This window comes from Capra hircus, chromosome 10 (assembly GCF_001704415.2).
Source record: "Capra hircus breed San Clemente chromosome 10, ASM170441v1, whole genome shotgun sequence".
Taxonomy (NCBI): Eukaryota; Metazoa; Chordata; class Mammalia; order Artiodactyla; family Bovidae; genus Capra; species Capra hircus.
Window position 1 is genome coordinate 93,681,011 of NC_030817.1, and position 21,295 is coordinate 93,702,305.

At 43.2% G+C, this 21,295-nt stretch overlaps 1 protein-coding gene across 1 annotated transcript in view; it reads right to left on the reverse strand.

Annotated features, from left to right (window-relative positions):
- The window catches only part of SV2C (synaptic vesicle glycoprotein 2C), a 216,719-nt gene that overhangs the window by 31,555 nt on the left and 163,869 nt on the right, over positions 1-21,295 (reverse strand). Inside the window, exons 5-7 of the mRNA XM_018053697.1 lie at positions 5,403-5,536; positions 4,865-4,954; positions 322-432 (exon numbers count right to left, since the gene is read on the reverse strand). Of these exons, the coding sequence (XP_017909186.1) occupies positions 322-432; positions 4,865-4,954; positions 5,403-5,536 (335 nt within the window). The remainder of the gene's footprint in view (positions 1-321; positions 433-4,864; positions 4,955-5,402; positions 5,537-21,295) is intronic.

The window sequence follows — 21,295 nt, forward strand, 5'->3', positions numbered from 1 at the left end:
GTGGGTTGCCACTGCCTTCTCCAAAGCTAAAGGCTACAGGAAACCAAATGCTGGAATTTTTTTTTATCAGCTTCCAACAGACAGGTGTACCCCGTCACTGGTAGGACTCCTTGTTTAACACCTTCCCTCCCCGCCAAAAGCAACGTCTTGGCTACCCTGCTGATAGCAAGGGAATCCTATTACCTGGTCCCACACCAGGAGTCAGGTGCCCTGGGCAGGAGGGGGAAGAGCCCCACTCACGGGGCGGATTCTGTCAACCCTGTTTCTGACTAACCTCCAGCGACAAGCGGGCCCGCGAGTCAGGGCGGGCTTGTTACTTACGCCATACAGTTCTGTGCGGATGCGAACAGAGCACCTCCTGAACCATGTTCCCGTGTCGCTCTCAATTTCAATCAGTTCATCTATCTGTCTTGGGGTTTTGATTCTGTTTACCTGTAAAGAGCAACAGAGGACAAAGTGCTGAGTTTTCGTCTCTGAAGTTGTAGCGTTTAGGCTTACAATTTGTTTTTAAAGGAGTGAAAGCGGATGCCGACAAAAAGGAAGCAGGTGTTTGATACATAAGCAGGTATCCATAAATATGAGACCACTGGTGTCAGTATACAGACTCAAAGGCACCTAAAAGAACTGAATAAAGAATGAATGGGAGGGTGAACGCCATACAGAAGAGGGGGAAGAGTAAGTAGTAATGGAATTAAATGAAACAAAATGCCCTTCTCTGAATCACGACTAAAAAGGCACACATTGGGAGGTGGGGGGCGGGGGGAAGGATTGAGAGTTTGGGATTAGCAAACTATTAAAAAGAGAACGGATAAACAACAAAGTCCTACTGTATGACACAGGGAACTATATCTTGTGAAAAACCATAATGGAAAAGAACACGATAAAGAATGCATAGACATGCATAACTGAATCCCTTTGCTGTACAGTAGAAATTAACACAATATTGTAAATCAACTCCATTTCAAGAAACTAGACTTTAAAAAAAGGCACACACTAGCAGATAAAACTCCAGATAGAGCCACTTGTGGATTAAGAATTACTTTGCTTAGACAAAAGTGACTGAACACACTTTTCTTTGGAACCTACTTACTTGATGAATTGGGCCCCTAAACAGAGTTCTTAGAACTTTCCCATATAACTTCCATTCTTGACCCCCTCTTCCTTCTCTCACAACCAAATAGTGTGCGTTCAGTTACGTCTGACTCTTTGCAACCCCATGAACTGGAGCCCACCAGGCTCCTCTGTCCATAGGATTTCCCATGCAAGAATACTGAAGTGGGCTGCCATTTCCTCCTTCAGGAGATCTTCCTGGCCCAGGGATCAAACCCATGTCTCCTGCATTAGCAGGCAGATTCTTTATCCCTACCATCACCTGGGAAGCCCAAACCCACAGTGACTAGTTAGCAAATACCCACAGGTGACCTGAAGGTGAAGTTCAATGAATGAGTTTAAGTTGCAAGCACCAACAGTGACTCTTCAGTGACAGAAGGGGAACAAATGATGGAGGTATAGCCTGTATCCCTGACTTAAGCTAGCCTCCTTCTCCTAAGGAAAAGAGCCAAGAGTCAGGAGAAGCAATGTTTCAGCACAGAGAATGAAGCCCGAAAAGAGGGGGAAAAAAAAGGAAAGCGTTTTTCCTTTGTGGACCTATCCCATCTTACCTTGTTAGTCAAAACCTACCTGCCTTTGACAAACCCGAGAGAGGACAGGATCGTACACACACGCTATTCCTGCCAGGGATAACTTCTGGATAGATCTTTCTGGAGAGACTGCCAACATCTGAAGCAGTACTTCTACTGCACAAATCCAGGTACCAAGACCAGCTTTTGACAGAGGTGATTTGAGGACCCTCGGTATCTTTTGAATTATACCAGGTGGGCAGTAGCCTCTCCCTGGCTATGTAAACAAAGATGTCTGTATTTAGTGACGATGATGTCTGAGTTAAAAGCAGGATTACAAACAGGGTCAGCTACAAACCAGTCATTATTTTGTGGCACTCTAAAGTTTTGTTTTCTTTTTAAATCACAGGGGTATTCCTTTTTTTTTTTTTTAAGATAGCATCACTGACTCAATGGACATGAACTTGAGCAGGTTCCAGGAGATAGCGGAGGACGTGGAAGCCTGGCATGCGGCAGCCCATGGGATCGCAAAGAGTCGGACACGACTTAGTGACTGAACAACAAATTCTTGGACATGACTTAGCGACTAGACAACAAATCTTTTTTTGTATTGAATGAAAGAGTCATTGAATTCTATAGTGTTTTACAATTTCAAAAGTTTCATGCAGATGATTTCATATAATCCCATAATAATTCCTTTTTCTCCTACCCCTTTACTGTCCCTCTCCTCTCCTCCCCCTTCTCCCCACTGCTAACCACTAGTTTGTTCTCTACACCTGTAAGCCCACTTCTGTTTTGTTATATTCACTAGGTTGCTGTGTTTTTTTAGATTCCACATAAAAGTGGTATACGGTATTTGTCTTTCTCAGTCTGAATTCTTTCATTTAGCACAATGCCCTCCAAGTTCACCCATATTGCTGTAAATGGCAAAATTTTATTCTTTTTTATGGCTGAGTAATATTCTGCTGTTTATAATATCATCTTCTTCATCCATCCGCTAATGGACACATAGACTGCTTCTGTATCTTGGCTATCATAAATAATGCTGTGAACAATGGGTTGCATGGGTTCATGTATCTTTTCAAATTAACATTTTTGAGTTTTTTTGGATGTATACCCAGGAGCGGCATTGTTAAGTCATATGGTAGTTCTATTTTCAGTTTTTTGAGGAATCTCCCTACTGTTTTCCACAGTGTCTTCACCAATTTACACTTCTCAACAACAATGTACAAAGGGTCCCTTTTCTCCACATTCTCACCAACATTTGTTATTTGTGTGTTTTTGACGAAGGCCATTCTGACTCAATATATTACTTTTGAGAGGCTTCTTCTCCATTCACTAATGTCTGTTTGTTTGTACATTCTTTCATCAGTACTCATGGGAGCCAGGACTGGTATAGACCCTGGAGATGCAATCATAAAGCACAGTGCTCTCTAAGCAATTACCAGGTAAATTAGAAAGTATCCCAGTGGAAATCTGCATCAGATGGGAGAGACATACTGTACAGAACACCCAAGCTGACCTGGGAGTGAGAGAGAAGACTTGATGGACTGTGGAATTTGAGCTGGAGCTTACGGAGAAGTATGTCATTTGCCATGTGTTATCAATGATTTGAAGGGCATTCCAAGTGGGAGGAATACCACATGCAAACATCCAGAGGTGTAAGAGAAAAGACTGTATTGGAAACTGCAATTAATCTTTGTGACTCCTGAAGAATGGTGCAAGGGCAGAGGGCAGGGAGTAGGGAGGAATGAACCAAATCAGTGGCAAATAAGGGTAGAAAGTAAGAGACAATGATGAGAGATATTTAGGATGGAGAATAATGAGACATACTGGATTTTTTGGACATAATAGAGATAAAGGAAAGAAAGAAATAGGATAGTTTTTCAGGGGTCTAGTTTTGGTGGTGCTGGTGGCACTTGCTGATAAGTCTTCGGACAAAGAAGAGACTTGGAGACTCTTCAGGTGAGAAGTTCAGATTTAGAAATTCAGAATTTGAAGGGCCTCTAGTACATAGGAGTAAGGCCACAAAGCCCTTCAACATGTATGTCTGGAGCTCAGTTTGTCCATTTGGAGAAAAAGACCTGGGAAGTAGCTGAGATCAGCTAAGGAGAATGTGAATGAACTTAAAAGAGGAGTTTGCTGCAAACAACATCCTGAAAAACAGTATTCAAATTAGGTGCACAGGAAGAAGACCTTTGCGGAAGGCATGTGAATCTGCCATGTTGTAGATATAATAAGAAAAAGATCGAATGTGTCACGGTGGAATCCTGTAATGACTTTGGAAGTCACATATAAATGATTGAGATGAACCATTCTTTTAGAGTGGTCCCATCTTATTCCCACCTAACCTTTATACAGTCATATTGATGTAGATGATTGTGAATGAACTTGGTAACTGAGACCTTCTGGAAGAAAAAGCAGGTTAGCAGGACAATGATGTTCTACAGAGACACCTTCTCAGAAATCTTGGGTAGAGGGTTTATTCTCAACCGGCTGAGAAGAGTTAGGTGACATTGACACCTCAAGATTCCTTTCGCCTTATGATCCTTTAATTTACTCTTCCTCTGTAGTGCGTCTACTCAAAAGAAGGGTTCACTCAGAGGATTCCAGGTCCTCAATGGTGGACATCCATTATTTACCTTTGTTCCTCCATTACACTGCAGAAAAAAATTTATATTCATTAAGAATCTGTGATCATTTAGATAGAGGCCAGACTGAAATATACCTTCATATTACGAAAAATCTGTTTCATATTAAAAATGTAACGAGTCAATAAGTGTCAAGGGATTGTTTAATCGGGAACTATTTCACTTATTCTAAGAACTATAACTGACACTGTTTATAAGACATTGAATATGTTGCTTATATCACCTTTACACCTAACTTAGACACTTTTGGTGTAATTACATGTTGCCTACATCAAAGGATTTAAAAACCACTCTTTTTTATTTTGGTGGAGGTTCTGAGAAAAAAGAAAAATACTGTTCTTTCCAAAAAATACTATGCATTCAATTTTTTATTAGTTTAGATGAGTTTTCCCCATTGAGAATACATTTTGTAACTGGAGGATGGAAGACCATTCCATGCAGAGGTCAAAGCACATACGACCGCAGTGCAGCAGCAAGTATGAGATGCTGAGAAACAAGTGGCGGGTGCAGCGAGAGAGGAATTTACGACCAGGCCTTTTCAGAAAAGGTTTCTCGGCCTCTGGCATAAAGGATTCACCGAGAAGCAGTACTCACCGTGAAGACCTTCTCAGGCTGACCCCGTGCTCTCATGTTTGTGTCGTGAATTAGCTTCAGAATCATCCAGGCTTCATCATGTTTCCCAACCTAAGCGATATGAGTCGACAGTGAATGGTCAGGAGGTGAGACACACATGCTCCCCGATTTTCCAGTAACCATGTGATCTTGTCAGATCCCATTGGGTGCAACAGTGCAAATGGTTTAGGTTCATCCCACTGGAAACACAGACACCTTGATACCCTGAGTGCAGCAGCAGCTCAAGGAAGAGTGTTTCCTTTATAAAACAATAAGGCGCGTTTTCTTCATGGAGGGAAACCACTTGCTTGAGGAGGAACATTAGTGCTTTCAGGCCATGAGGCAGCCTTTTCACATGCTGGTTGTTGAAACTATGTCTCCATGAAACCAAACCCTTCATAGTTCTGTAGGAGGAAGGAAAAATGTACCTCCTGAAGAGGCAAACATGCCCTCCTAGGATTAAAAGGAACTTGTTTCAATGTCTCTGGCTTCCTTGAGTATTTGTAATCATGAACGTTACCTCCAGCAAGAACCGTGGGCTTTCGGGCATGAACGTGAGGGCCACCACCGAGGAGGCACAGGGGAGGGCGCAGACGATGACAAACACACGCCAACTGTGGAACTGGTAGGCTGACCCCATGCTGAAGCTCCACCCTGGGAAAGGAAGAGGGGAAGGGTGAGGGGGAACGAGGACCCCACGCCACTGTGAGCGGCCACACCTGGAACCGATTAATGGTCAACTCTTACCACCCCCAGAAGAGTGAGCTGGTCTGGGCATGAGCCACAGTGACCAGCTCAACTTGAAGATGGCCAATAACAGTGCTGAGAAGAAAGGCGCTTGCAGTCAACGCGGGCTGGGGCTGGGGATGGAGGTGCATGTATATTTCTGGACAAACAAACTGCAAAGACCCAGGTCAATGAAATTGGGGCAGTGCTTTCTCCAGCAGACTCCTGGGCTGGGTATCCCCTGTCTGCTCCTTCAGATTACTCTGGACCCTTGCCTCTGCTGTGAGCCAGGAACCGGCCCCCCGTGGGCCACACCGACTGGCTGCCTGGTCCATCGGCTCCCAGCTGGGCTGGATGAAGGAAGCACTGGCAGGAGAAGAGAGGGTGGGATCAGGGTTCAGGATATTTACTCCCCTTCCCTCCCTCTCCCCTCCCGCTGGTCGCATGGAGGTTTGACAGTGGGTGTGCTCGTCCCTGGGAACCTTCTCATGGAACCGCATCTCTTGTCGGGTTCTGGCAGTCCTACTCTCCTCCTGACCTGAGGCGTAAGCGAGTACAGGAGGCCCTTCTGCTACTAGCTCCAGGGTGCTTTATCATTCTGTATGGGCTTCTCTTGACCGTTCCCACACAGCTCTTTTCAGTGACTCCTGCCAAGGGTGGCACTGTTTCCTGCCAGCATGCCGACCAGCACAATGATTAAGACCTGGCATTTGCCCATGCTTCCACACATATACCATATACAATGAAAACAAGCAAATGGGACACCAACAGAAATCTCTTCAAGAACTAAAAGAAAACCAATATTTGAATGAACATAAAATGGCTGAAAGCAACATTCCACCATGATTCTAAAGGAGAAATAATGAAGCATATCAAATCCAATTGAAAACAGAGAAGAGATTTATGGAGGCAGAGATGAATGATGGTGAGGCAAAATTCTAATTTTTGCAATGCTCGGTATTTAGAAGGCTGCTGTGAGCAAAAGTCAGATAGTCTACATTCCATCCCCAGGAGAGCAGTGTAATTATTCACTGTTTGCCCAGAGGCCAAGAGAGATTCTGAAGGTGACATGAGTTCCTCAAGGCCAGGCAGCTGAAGTTATATGCCAGAACCTTCTCCACCGGGGTTTGAGGTGGAATCTTATGCCATATCATATCCTCATGCCTGTGCTCACTCTTAAACATGAAATCTGTTGGTAAATGATGTAAACACCAATGACATGTGACATCAGCCTTAGATTCATGAGCAGTTTCTGGGAATTTAACACATGAGGACTCTGCGGGCTGCTAAATTAACTACATCGTAAACTGTGGGAGGGGATGTCTACTCTCAATGTTTTCTGTAGCAGAAGTTCAGATGTCTCAAATATCCAAAATACAGAGGAAATTCTATGATGGAGCTAAGAAAACATACCATGTTCACTTCACATTGGATCTGAGAGCTTCATATAAAGGAATTATTTTTCAAAAGGGCTGCAGCTGACAGAAACGGGTCCCCACCTATGTCTCTGAGCTCGCCTGCTGCTGGCTCCCTCCCTCCCTTGGTCCATCTCACCAACATGCTGCCGGCTCTCTGAAAGCACAAAGTTTAGTTCTATTTTAAGGGCTTTGCCTTATTTCCCAGGAAGCCCAGCCTTGCAATGAAACGATGGTGGTTGTACGCCAGCCAGCCTTTCTAAGAGTGTCGGAGTGAGAGACTGTTCAGTATTTCTTATCCTCAGTGAAGTCCCCTCAGGGTCTTTGCATTCGACATTTTCTGTGCCTGAACTGCTCTGAGCATTTGCACACGTGGACGCCTCCTTTGTACTTTCCAGGTCTCAGTTTAAGGTCGTTTCTTCAGAGAGGCCCCAACCCTCAATTCCACTTTTATCCTCAAGGCCTGTCTTAGTGTCTCTACAACACTTACCATTATGTAAAGCTGCGTACCCACTGATTTGTTTATTTGTTTACTGTCTATCCCTTTCCACACCATGAAAGCAGAAATTCTGCTTTTGTTGTTTATCAATATCTCTTCAGTGCTTTAGGCAATTCCTAGTCCATAGGAAGCACTCTCTAAATATTTGCTAAACGAATGCACACACACACACACACATGCACACGCATACCCTTTTGTGCGTCTGCATGTACACGTGAACATATACAGAACCACTGAAGGCTACTAAGACATTAGTCACTCACGTTTTCTTTTGAACATTTTTTTCTGAATCTGCACTGAAAAAAAACAACAACCCTGATATACTTTTTCAGTTAAATTTGCAGTTTGTATCCAGTAAAATTGATTCATATTTTTTAAACTACATTGTTCTGTGAGTATGATAAATGCCAGCGTCAGGTATGCATCATCCTAATCAGGATCCACACTGTTCCATCACCCCAGAACATTCCTTCCTGCTGCCCCTTTGGACTCCGTTCAGCTGGTTGCTTAGTTGTGTCCGACTCTTTCCAACCCTACGCCAGGCCTCCCTGTCCATCACCAACTTCTGAAGTTCACCCAGACTCATCTCGAGTCAGTGATGCCATCTAACCATCTCATCCTCTGTTGTCCCCTTCTCCTCCTGCCCTCAATCTTTCCAAGCATTAGGGTCTTTACAAATGAGTCAGCTCTTTGCATCAGGTGGCCAAAGTATTGGAGTTTCAGTTTCAACATCAGTCCCTCCAATGAACACACAGGACTGATCTCTTTTAGAATGGATTGTTCAGATCTCCTTGCAGTCCAAGGGACTCTCAAGAGTCTTCTCCAACACCACAGTTCAAAAGCATCAATTCTTTGGCACTCAACTTTCTTTATAGTCCAGCTTTCACATCCATACATGACTACTAGAAAAACCACAGCCTTGAGTAGACGGACCTTTGTTGGTAAAGTAATGTCTCTGCTTTTTAATATGCTGTCTAGGTTGGTCATAACTTTCCTTCCAAGGAGTAAGCGTCTTTTTATCTCATGTCTGCAGTCACCATCTGCAGTGGTTTTGGAGCCCAGAAAAATAAAGTCAGCCACTGTTTCCACTGTTCGCCCATCTATTTGCCATGAAGTGATGGGACTGGATGTCATGATTTTAGTTTTCTGAATGTTGAGTTTTAAGCCAACTTTTTCACTCTCCTCTTTCACTTTAATTAAGAGGCCCATTAGTTCTTCTTTACTTTCCGCCATAAGGGTGGTGTCATCTGCATATCTGAGGTTATTGATATTTCTCCCGGCAATCTTGATTCCAGCTTGTGTTTCTTCCAGCCCAGCGTTTCTCATGATGTATTCTGCATATAAGTTAAATAAGCAGGGTGATAATATACAACCTTGACATACCCCTTTTCCTATTTGGAATCAGTCTGTTGTTCCATGACCAGATCTAACTGTTGCTTCCTGACCTGCATACAGGTTTCTCAAAAGGCAGGTCAGGTGGTGTGGTATTCCCATGTCTTGAAGAATTTTCCACAGTTTATTGTGATCCGTACAGTCAAGGCTTTAGCATAGTCAATAAAGCAGAAATAGATGTTTTTCTGGAACTCTCGTGCTTTTTCAATGATCCAGCGGATGTTAGCAATTTGATCTCTGGTTCCTCTGCCTTTTCTAAAACCAGCTTGAATATCTGGAAGTTCATAATTCACGTATTGCTAAAGCCTGGCTTGGAGAATTTTAAGCATTATTAGCGTGTGAGATGAGTGCAATTGTGTGGTAGTTTGAGCATTCTTTGGCATTGCCTTTCTTTGGGATTGGAATGAAAACTGACCTTTTCCAGTCCTGTGGCCACTGCTGAGTTTTACAAATTTGCTGACATATCGAGTGCAGCACTTTCACAGCATCATCTTTTAGGATTTAAAATAGCTCAACTGGAATTCCATCACTTCCACTAGCTTTCTTTGTAGTGATGCTTCCTAAGGCTCACTTGACTTCACATTCCAGGATGTCTGGCTCTAGGTGAGTGTGAGTGATCACACCTTCGTGATTACCTGGGTCGTGAAGATCTTTTTTATACAGTTCTTCTGTGTATTCTTGCCACCTCGTCTTAATATCTTCTGCTTCTGTTAGGTCCACACCATTTCTGTCCTTTATTGAGCCCATCTTTGCATGAAATGTTCCCTTGGTATCTCTAATTTTCTTGAAGAGATCTCTAGTCTTTCCCATTCTATTGTTTTCCTCTATTTCTTTGCACTGATCGCTGAGGAAGGCTTTCTTATCTCTCCTTGCTATTCTTTGGAACTGTGCACTCAAATGGGTATATCTTTCCCTTTCTCCTTTGTTTTTCACTTCTCTTCTTTTCACAGCTATTTGTAAGGCCTCCTCAGACAGCCGTTTTGCTTTTTTGCATTTCTTTTTCTTTCGGATGGTCTTGATCCCTGTCTCCTGTACAATGTCATGAACCTCCATCTATAGTTCATCAGGCACTCTATCAGATCTAGTCCCTTAAATCTATTTCTCACTTCCACTGTATAATTGTTAGGGATTTGATTTAGGTCATACCTTTGGAGTCCACCCCTCTTCAAAGCCTAACCCCTGGCAATCACTGGTCTGTCCTCCATCGCTATAATTTTGCACAATGTTATATAAATGGATTTATATTATACACATCTTTTAAAATCTTGCTTCTCACACTTAGCATAAGGCATCTTTGCAGACTGTTGCTCATATTAATAGCTTGCTCCTTTTCATTGCACAGTAACATTTCATTGTATGAATATTTCATTTGTTTGCCCACTCACCAGCTGAAGGACAATTGGAATTTCTCCATTTTGGGGGGATTATAAATAAAGCTGTTATAAATATTTCAGATGGGTTTTTGCGTGTTCCAAAGTTTTCCCTTTCTCTTGGGTAAATATCTAAGAGCAGGCAAATTAAGTAATTTAATCAGTTTAGCTTTATAAGAAATGGCCAAACTGTTTTCCACAGTGGCTGTGCCATTTTGCCCTCCTACCATTAGTGTTGATGCTTTTGAACTGTGGTGTTGGGGAAGACTCTTGAGAGTCTCTTGGAGTGCAGGGAGATCCAACCAGTCCATCCTAAAGGAAATCAGGGCTGCATACTCATTGGAAGGACTGATGTTGAAGCTGAGACTCCATTACGTTGGCCACCTGATGCCAACAGCTGACTCATTTGAAAAGACCCTGATGCTGGGAAAGATTGAAGGCGGGAGGAGAAGGGGACGACAGAGGATGAGATGGTTGGATGGCATCACCAACTCAGTGGACATGAGTCTGAGTAAGCTCCAGGAGTTGGTGATGGACAGGGAGGCCTGGTGTGCTGCAGTCCATGGGGTCACAAAGAGTCGGACACGACTGAGCGACTGAACTGAACCACTAGTGTATGAGAGTCCAGCAGCTCCACACACTTCCTTCCACTTCTTTGTTATTTTTTGGGGGGAGGGGTAAGTTTGGGCCATTCTATATGTGTGTAGTGGTATCTCATCATGGTTTTAACTTGCACTCCCCTGATGTCTAGCGATCCCTTCATTTTCTCTCTGTTCATTCATTCATACTTTTATTGAGTGCCTCTGTGTGCCAGTCACAGTGCTGAGATGTGGCGGCTAACACTTATTCCCTGCCCTCAATGAGTCCGAGTCCAAAAGAGGAGGCAGATGTGTTAACAGACATGAGAAATAGTATGGTTCATGCTAGAACAGGTTCTAAGAAAAGGGTAGAGGGAGTACAGAAGGGACACAGGTATCAATCCGAAGGAGTCTTCTCTTAAGAGCCCTTGCCAAATTTCTTGTCTGATTCAGGTTTGTGAACACAGAGAGCAAATTCTTAAATTTCTAACATTCAAGTGAGAGAAACAGTTCAAATCAGTACCAAAGAAGTAGGTGAGACCGGCCAGGACTAACTGTGCCATGCCCGACCCCCGACTCTCTTCTACTACATGACAGCCCTCTGACTTGGAGAGAGGAGGAGAGCCCTTGACCCGAGTGCAAGTCCCAGAAAAGGAGCTCACCCCTCCTTGCCCTTCTGGATATGCCCTGGGCTGGGGCAGGGGGAGACTGATGGGTGACCTTCTGTGGCCTGAGTGAGGGATCAACAGAGTGAGGGTTTTGAGAAATGACCTTGCAGATGCTTCGTAAAACTAAAATGTCACTATCAAGATTAAACACGAATGAAAGAATGATGGGGTGAAACACTGGCTGCTGTAACTCCTCAGCCATGAATTCTCAGGACCCCTCCTCTCCAGCTCCATTTCAAGATGAGTTATATTTGCATTTGCAAGGGACGCAAAGCCCAAACCACAGACATCCGGGAGTGGGGAGCCATCAGCGTGGAGTGAAGGACCAGACCATGATATGAACCACATGCCACTGGGAAAGTGGTTGTTGCTTTAGGATATTCAGCCACACTTAGTAAAATGGATCCTTTTCTTCATGTTGGCATCATGCCTCTTTTGTCTTACCAAAAAAAAAAAAAAAAAAAAATTCTTGCAGAAATGGTGGTTCTAATTGTCCTCTGGACTTTGTTTAAAAATACCTATTAAAATGTCATACTGAGGGATTTATTTATACATAATGTAAACTGCATGCAAGGAAGGGCCTCAGTTAGGGTATTACAGAAAGCTGTGACTGTACCGTGCTAGTCAATGTAGCTCTAATAAGAGTGTTCTGTGTCTTGCATGATAATCAAGGCTATTTACCAGGCTCAAGCTGATATGCTCTGGGCCTGCAGAAACCAGCTGCCTTCCCAGCTGCCTGACCGTCTGAAATCTTTCAAGGTGCCAAAACAGAAGTGTGGGGCTCATGGAGAAGAATGCTGGCTTTCATGTTCTTTTCTGGTTTTTCTCCCTGAGCATGGGTGAGTTAGCACCTACTCTGTTGACTCACATTTGGTTGCTAGTTATCTGATATGATCAATGATCCAGTCTTTGGTAAGAAGGTAGATTTTAGGGATAAAACACAGATCCAATGTTCTAAAACATTACTATTAATTAATAAAAACAAGTATTATAGGTCAGGTCACTTTTCAATAGCTAAGAATTAAATCACCTATATTTATGTGTCAGTGGTGTTAACTCACATTGCCAACTGAAGTTCTCTTTGGAAAAGTGGCTCCCAAATCCATTTTTCTCAAGTGGTCAATAAGCTCAGGAAGTGAGCAAGGATCAGATGAGTTTCTGCTTTTATTCTTATGGAAATAAAATGTTATCCCCTTAACCTGTCAGTGGTTTAAAGTATAAACACTGTCTAATCAGCATGAAACATTAGTCCTCAGCTAGAAAGTTAGACTGTCATGCATCTGGCATCATCTGTGACGTCGTAAGATTTAACCAGGGGCAGCTGAACAGTTCTTGCGGCCGATATCAGCAAAGATTTTCCACTTTCTTCTCATTCATTAAAAAAAAAAAAGTGGGTGGAGGCAGGAGAACATGAGGATGAGCGAAATAGTTAAATAAACCATGGTACAGCCATGTTATGGAAGACCATATAACTATTGGCAAAGAACGAGGCAGATTTGTCTGAACTGATTTCAGAACTGTCCAAGTTACATTGCTCAGTGAGTTCTTTTCAAAACAGTGTAAACAGTAGTGGTTTCACTTTTATATACACATAGACTATATCATTATATCTAGAATACAAGTGGGAGGAAGAGACACCCAACCACTTTTACATGGCTATTCAAGGTAGGGAGTGGGACCTCTTAGGGGACTTTTGCTTTGGCATTATTTAATTTTTGAGTTTTGTATCACCTTGTACTACTTTTAACTCAAAGTGGGGAAAAATCTTTTCAAAGAGTTGCAAGCCTTTGGTTTTTCTGAAATGTAAGGTCCGATGGGAGAAGAGAGAAGACAAGGAAGCTCGAATGATTGCCACGACACTATTTGGCATTCACACAATTTTCAGAACTAAACTAACGTTAATTGTGACTGTGATGCATCCAAGCATTTGGACCACAGGGCTCATTTATGGAGAGCAGGGAGGAAGTGCCCCGGTGTCTCTGAGTAGGAAAGGAAATGGTATTTACAGACTTTTCATCTTTAAAACTAACCACTTATAGGTTGATTCTGGATTCTCCGGCCAAGGCCAGTTACGTCTCAAGCAGTAATAGCATGAGCACCATTGCCGACGGGGATGCATAGAGCAGTCTCACACACACGCACGCAGACCTGGCTCGGATCTGCCTGCAGGACATAATCATGCCATTAAGAAGAGAGAGTCAATTCAACTGGATTTCCACATTTGAGGGGGATGGCCCAAGGGGATCCATCTGTAAGAGCTGGCCACGCAACAAGCTGACCTTTCCTACTAGTTCTCTCTGTCTCCATTTCTAAGCTCTGGTCCTACCATTTAGAATGCACAGCGCCAGTGTCAAACAGCAGCAGGAAGTTAGATTATGGCCCTGGTTCCTGAGTCTGGCTTGTAATCCTAAGCACACTTTTGAAGAAGCAAGCTTCCTGATGGCTTTTGCAACACAGAAATTCATGGGCTTATTTTTCAGGGTGTATCTGCTGTGAGTGTGCCAAAGATGAAAAGAAAGAATGAGAGGACCTGTACAGAAAGAGCTCCTGGTAAAAGCATGTAAAAGACTCATTCAAGCGTGATGCTTCCCAAACTTCACTGACTGAAATAAGTCCGCAGGCTTAGAAAAACCTGACAGCATAGTGTGTGTGTGTGTGTGTGTGGTGTGTGTGTGTGTGTGTGGTGTGTGTGCGGGTGGGTGTGGGTGTGTGTGGGTGGGTGGGTGTGGTATGTGTGGTGTGTGTGTGTGTGTGTGTGTGGTGTGTGTGTGTGTGTGTGGTGTGTGTGTGGGTGGGTGTGGGTGTGTGTGGGTGGGTGGGTGTGGTATGTGTGGTGTGTGTGTGTGTGTGTGTGGGTGTGGGTGTGTGTGGGTGTGGGTGTGTGTGTGTGTGGGTGTGAGAGAGAGAGAGATGTGAGTATGCGTCTGTTTCAAACAAAGATCCTTTGGAATTTTCTTTGCAGACAGACAATAATATAGTACTAGTGTAATGATAATGTAGGTCAATTAAAATTTTATCAAAGATTTTCATAAAAATATACACCACAATAGCCTATAGGATAGTCAAATCTTGACCATATACAAATGAAGCTTATATCATAAATGCATATAAAGGCAGCTCATTACTCTGTAAATACACATTGACTATATTTCATATTATCTTATAGCACATATAAGCACACATTAACTTTCCTTCTCTATTTTACTTACATGAATGTTTATTTAAAAGGAACTGTATATGTTTAGAGACATATTAATACATAAACTCTTACATAAGCTGATGTTCATGGACAAATAATAAATCAACTGTATTCATTTTGTGAACAGACTTTGTCTCAGGAAACTGAAAAGCGAACAAAAATAAATATTCAGAATTACGTTGGTCGGAAAATTGGATTAATTTGGACTAAAAGCCCCTGCGGGGGCTAAGGTTCTAAGATCTTGTGCCTGTACCAGATGAAGTCACAGGAAAACCTCTCCTTATAGATCCATGGCAAGAAATGGAACGCTTTCAAAACTGAACATAACAAAATAAACTTGTAAACCACAGTTTGTACTGAAACATATGCCCAAGGCTTGGTAGAAAACTTGTAGCAAAGTGATACCTACTCCCTATATTAGCAAATCAATCTGCTTTCAAATTAGTTGTCCTTATACTATTTTTTTTCCTAAAAAAATCAGAAAAACATACATGCAACTTCATGGCCCCTATTCTATTTCAGATGAAGATTTCCTTTTGTTCTTTACAAAATTTTGCTCATGATCAACAAAGGCTCTCTCTTCCTTCCCAGCAGATTTTTAATGACAGCACAGAAATGCTCAAGGAACCTATTCTTAGAAGAAAGTTTTTCTCCCCTGGTTGGGGATGAGGAAGGGGTTATAATATTTCCCGTGTTATGACAACAGAGGTCAGCCTGAGTGTTCTCTGTTGCTGGTGCCAAAGGTCACCCTCAAACATCTCCACTAACTGCTGGCCTCTCTACCTGCTCCTGTTTTTCTAGCCCTGTTTCTTGCCTTGTAGCCTCTCATCCAGAACAAATCATTTAACACTTGACAAGCGAAACAGCTGCTTAGCTCTTGATTCAGGCCCCAAATGGCCCTTAGAGTTTTGTCATTTATGTTGAAAAAACTCCCTTTGCACTGGCTAGGAAATTCATGTGATCACAGTGACCTGGGACCTCAGAAAGAAGACATCACATCACGCTTCCAGGCACACTGGATGGAAACATGACTCTGGGAGAGGCCCACTCCATGAGCCCCATAGCTGGATACCGCCCGCTTGTATCCAGTTTAATCCCACCCCTAGAAGAGCCTACTGATCATCTCAAATTCCTGATGTTCACGGTCATCAGATGTTCATGAAAGACCCCAGCCCGAGTGGAGACACTCAGCCTTCCTTCCTCACAGCCTTCCAGACCAGGAACGTGGGTGCCATCCTCTACTTCCCTCTGTCCCTGTGTCTAGTCAACCACTGAGATATCGGATGTTGTTTTCTGTATTTCTCCCAAATCTGTCTCTTTCTTTCCACTCCTGCTTTAGTCTGGGCCCTCATCCACCGCCCAGGTCACACTAACAGGCTGACCTGCAGCTAACATGGTCCACAGGGCCATGTCCATGGCTGCAGTGTTGAAGTATGCCAGTCACAGTTATGCCCTGAGCCCTGAGCCCTGAGCCCTGAGCCCTGGACCTCTCCACGGACCAGCGACAGAAAGGTCTGCCTGGCCCAGCAGGGGCTCGGGGCCTGGCTCTGCTGCTTTGGCTTTCTCCTCTGACTGGGCAACGACCTGTTGCTACATGATTTTAGTATCACCTCTCTTTTTTCTTCTATGAACATATATTAATTTTTTCAATTAGGTATAGCTGATATACAATATTATATAAGTTTCAGGTGTACAGCATAGTGATTCACAATCTTTAAAGGCTACATTCCATTTTTAGTTGTCATAAAATACCGTCTATATTCCCTCTGCTGCACAATATATCCTTGTAGCTTATTTATTTTATACACAGTGGTTTGTATCTCTTAAAACTCTACTCCTACCTTGCCCTTCCCCACCTCCCTCTCTCCACCAGTAGCCGCTAGTTTGTTGCGAGTCTGCTTCTATTTTGTTATATTCACTAGCGTGTTTAATTTATTAGATTCAATATAGAAGTGATATAATGTAGTATTTGCCTTTCTCTGCAAATGGGAAAATACTTTTTATGGCTTCGTAGCATTTCATTGTGTACATATACTACATCTTCTGTGTCAGTTCATCTGTTGATGAGCACTTAGGTTGCTTCTGTATCTTGTCTATTGTAAATAATGCTACTATGTACATTGGGCGTGCATCTATCTTTTCAAAATAATTGTTTTCATTTTTGTTTTCTTCAGATATATACCCAGGACTCGAACCACTGGGTCATATGGTGTTTCTATTTTCAGTTTTTTGAGAAATCGCCATACTGTCTTCCACAGCGGCTGCTCCGATTCCACAGCGGCTGCACTGATTTATGCTCCCATGAGCAGTGTGCAGTTGTCTCTGCTCCCTATCAGCATTTGTTATTTGAATACCACCTCTCTTTAACAGAGCTTTCAATCAGCTTCCAAACTGCCTAGTCTAGTCTAACTTCCATATATCTTGCAAAGACCTTTCCACGAGAAAAACTGAATCACAAATTCACTTACAGCTTACACCCTTTCAGCGGTTCTCCATAAGCCTGGATTCTTTAGTGTGGCCACAGGGCCCTCCAACACTGGGTTCCTGCCCTCCTCTCCCTCCTCATTCCTCAGAAATCCCTCCTTCCGTCCTTTGCTACCTGCTGTGCAACCTCTTTGAATCTTAACCCCTCCCCATCCTTGTCAATTTGGAGAACTCTCAAATTTCAGTATTCTATTAACTAAGTAGAGAGGACCATCCTTTGTAAATTCTTACAGACACAATAAAAAGTATTCACTTCCCCCACTGAGCTATCTTGGGATCCTGTGAAGTCCCATGGTGCCCGACAGAGAGAAGTCACAGTAGAGAGTGGTCATTCGTTTGTGAGTCTGTTCCTAGAGGGCAGGGACCATGTCTTATTCATCTTTTGTACAAAATGTGGCAAAGAATCATCACTTGACAAATGTTTCTTTAATTAATTTATAAAGAGCCTGTTCTTTGATTCCTTTAAGATTAGAGAATTTGCCTAATACCTTCAAAAGTGACTTTTTGGAAACATAATACTATATTTCCTAATTTCTTTTGTAACTGATTTCTAGCTTAATTTCCTTGTGGAAGGAGGTCATGCTTGGTGGCTTTTTGAAATATGTTGGAACTGCTTTACAACAGAGTGTGTGGTCCATTTTCATTTTTTTAGCTTTATTGAGGTATGGGTAGACAGTTAAAAAATATATATATTTAAGGTATATAACATATATATTTAAGGTATACAGCGTGACAATTTGATATGTATACAGCTTGTGAAATGATTACCATAATCAAGTTAATATACATTTACTCACATTTAAGATCTGGCAACCCACTCCAGTACTCTTGCCTGGAAAATCCCATGGATGGAGGAGCCTGGTGGGCTGCAGTCCATGGGGTCTCGAAGAGTCGGACACGACTGAGCGACTTCACTTTCACTTTTCACTTTCACGCATTGAAGAAGGAAATGGCAACCCACTCCAGCGTTCTTGCCTGGAGAATCCCAGGGACGGCAGAGCCTGGTGGGCTGCCGTCTATGGGGTCGCACAGAGTCGGACATGACTGAAGCAACTTAGCAGCAGCAGCAAGATCTACCCAGTACATTTCAAGTACACAATACAGAATCATTATCTCTCGTCACTATGGCATATACAGAACTGTGGTCACATTAGATCTTCAGAACTTATTCACTTATAACTTATTCGCTTATAACTGAAAGCCTGTGCACTTTGCCAGTGTCTCCTCATTGTCCCTAGTCTCTAACGTTACATCCTGACAACAGCTAGATGGAAAGGGGGCTCCCCCCCAGGGCAATGTATATATTTTCTTTGGGACAAACATAACAATTCCCCCACACAAACTGGACTTCCTTTGGAAAAAGAAAACTCGCAAGAGTTAATATACTAATATGTAACTCAGGCACTTCTTATGTGTTTAAAGCATGTTTTATATAGATTGTTTGAAGATAAAACCAAGCAACTGAAATCAGTTCAATTGTTGGCAGAAACCCAATTCACTCTCGCCCATCTCTGATTTATGACCCTGCAGGAGACATATAAATGCTATTTCTCCTCATCTGCCCCCCTCCTTCCCCTTCGTTTCAAAATGTCAGGCATCCACCCAGAGTTACATTTCACCTTTGCTCTCTGCAAAGGATGACTTCTTGGGTCATTAATCTTGGCCCAGAAAGAAGTTCCTTGCTGCTACCAACTGGGGGAATGATGGTCCTGGTGCATCCCAGGGAATGGTTTTCTAGGGCTATGGCGCCACAAAAATCAAACCCAGAGTGACTGAGTCTGGGATGAGCACAGCAGTTTTTCATTCAATGTCGCCCTCTCTGTTGTTAGGAGAAACGACGTAATAACTCAGGGCACTCAAGGCGACAGGACACTAGAGCACAGCAGACCACCGCCTCAGCAGGGTGGCCGTCACACCAGCTCTGACGGAAACCAGCAGCTATAGATTCCCACGTGGGCTCCCCTTCTCCTCACGTCACACCCGTTCTCACTACAGCTGAGGGAAAGAATGGGAAGCTTTGAGGAGCAACTGAAGCCTCCTAGGGTGATGGAGATGAAGTGCATTCAAGGCTGCAGGAGATTTCAGGATATTTATAGCACACTCGCCATGTGCTGGGCACCTCACACACATCATCTTGTTTAATACATCAGTGATCTTGTTCTCCAGGCCAGCACCACTCCTATCCCCAGTCCAGGGTAGCCAGATAAAATCAGGTCACCAGTCAAACCTGACCTAAAATTTTTTAGTATAAATATGTCCCATGCAACATTTGGGACATACTTATACAAAAAATTATTTGCCGTTTCAAATAATTTCAAAATTATTTGATATTTACTTTAAAAAATTCAAGTATAGCTGATTTGCAATGTTGTATTAGTTTCAGGTATACAACACAGTGATTCAGTTAGACATAAACATGTATCTCTTTTCAGATTCTTTTCCCTTATAGGTTATTACAAAATATTGAGTACAGTTCCCTGTAGGTCCTTGTTGATTATCTAGTTTATCTATATTCTCGTAGTGTGTATATGTGAATCTAATTTAATTTATCTATATATATATATTATAGGAGTGTGTATATGTTAATCTAGTCTCCTGATTTATCTCTCCTTCACCTCTTACTGCTTTTTGGTAAACATAAGTTCATTTTCTATGTCTGTGGGTTCATGAAAGTAACATTAACTAGGTACCCGAGTTGCACTGTTATTTGCTAAATCTGGTACTCATACCTCAGGAGACATTTGGCAGTGTCTGGAGACGGTCTTGAATACCATGAGGAGGAGGGGTACTACTGGCACCTAGTGGGTGGAGGCCAGAGATGCAGCTAATACCTTACACCATGCACGGGACAGCCCCTCCACCCCCGGAGAATTACCCAGCTCAAATGCCAATAGTGCCTGCGATGAGATCCTGCTGTAGTCACTGTGCCCATCTGTGATACAAATACCCAAAGGTAATGTAGAGAGAATAAGCATATTATAAAGCTGGGTTTCAAACAGAGGTTTGAAAACTGACTTCAGAAGACATCAGATCTCATTCTTGTATGAATGCACTTTGTTTTTACACTAGTTTTTGTTGCTAAGTTATAAGCTCTCTTTTTTTGCTATGAAATTGATCTCTAGGGGTTGTCATTTTTTCTCCTCACCTACTTTTAGACGCATGCTACAGAACAAGTAAAGGTGGCACGCTGTAAGAACAGAGGGGCGTTCTGTTCCCTTGGGGCCTTGGAAGAGCGCAGCACTGTCCATCAAACGCTTTCTGCTAATACCTGCAGCTTATAGATGCCTATTACCACAAAAACGCAATAACCATCTTTCTTCTGTGGGGCCTCCTGGCAGACCAGTGCTCAAGAATCTGCCTGCCAGCGCAGGAGATGCAGGTTTGATCCTTGGGTCAGGAAGATCCCCTGGAGAAGGGAATGGCAACCCACTCCAGTATTCTTGCCTGGAGAATCCTATGGACAGAGGAGCCTGGCAGGCTACAGTCCATGGGGTCACAAAGAGTCGGACATGACTGAGCTACTAACACACACACACACACACACACACACACCCTGTGATCCAGAGATACACACACCACACACACACACACACACCCTGTGATCCAGAGATACACACACCACACACACACACACACACACACCCTGTGATCCAGAGATACCCACACACACACACACACACACCCTGTGATCCAGAGATACACACACCACACACACACACATACACGCACACCCTGTGATCCAGAGATACACACACACACACACACACACACCTGTGATCCAGAGATACACACACCACACACACACACGCACACACACACACCCTGTGATCCAGAGATCCTACACACACACACACACACACACACACACACCCACCCACCCACCCACCCCTACCTGTGATCCAGAGTATTTATGCAAGAGAAATGACCGTCTAAGCAGAGCTGAAGCTCTCAAAGGACTTGTATAGGGCTTCCCCGGTGGCTCGGTGGTGAAGGAGCCACGTGCCAATGTAGGAGGCACAGATTCGATTCCTGATCCAGGAGGATCCCACACGCCGTGAAGCAACTGAGCCACAACCACTGAG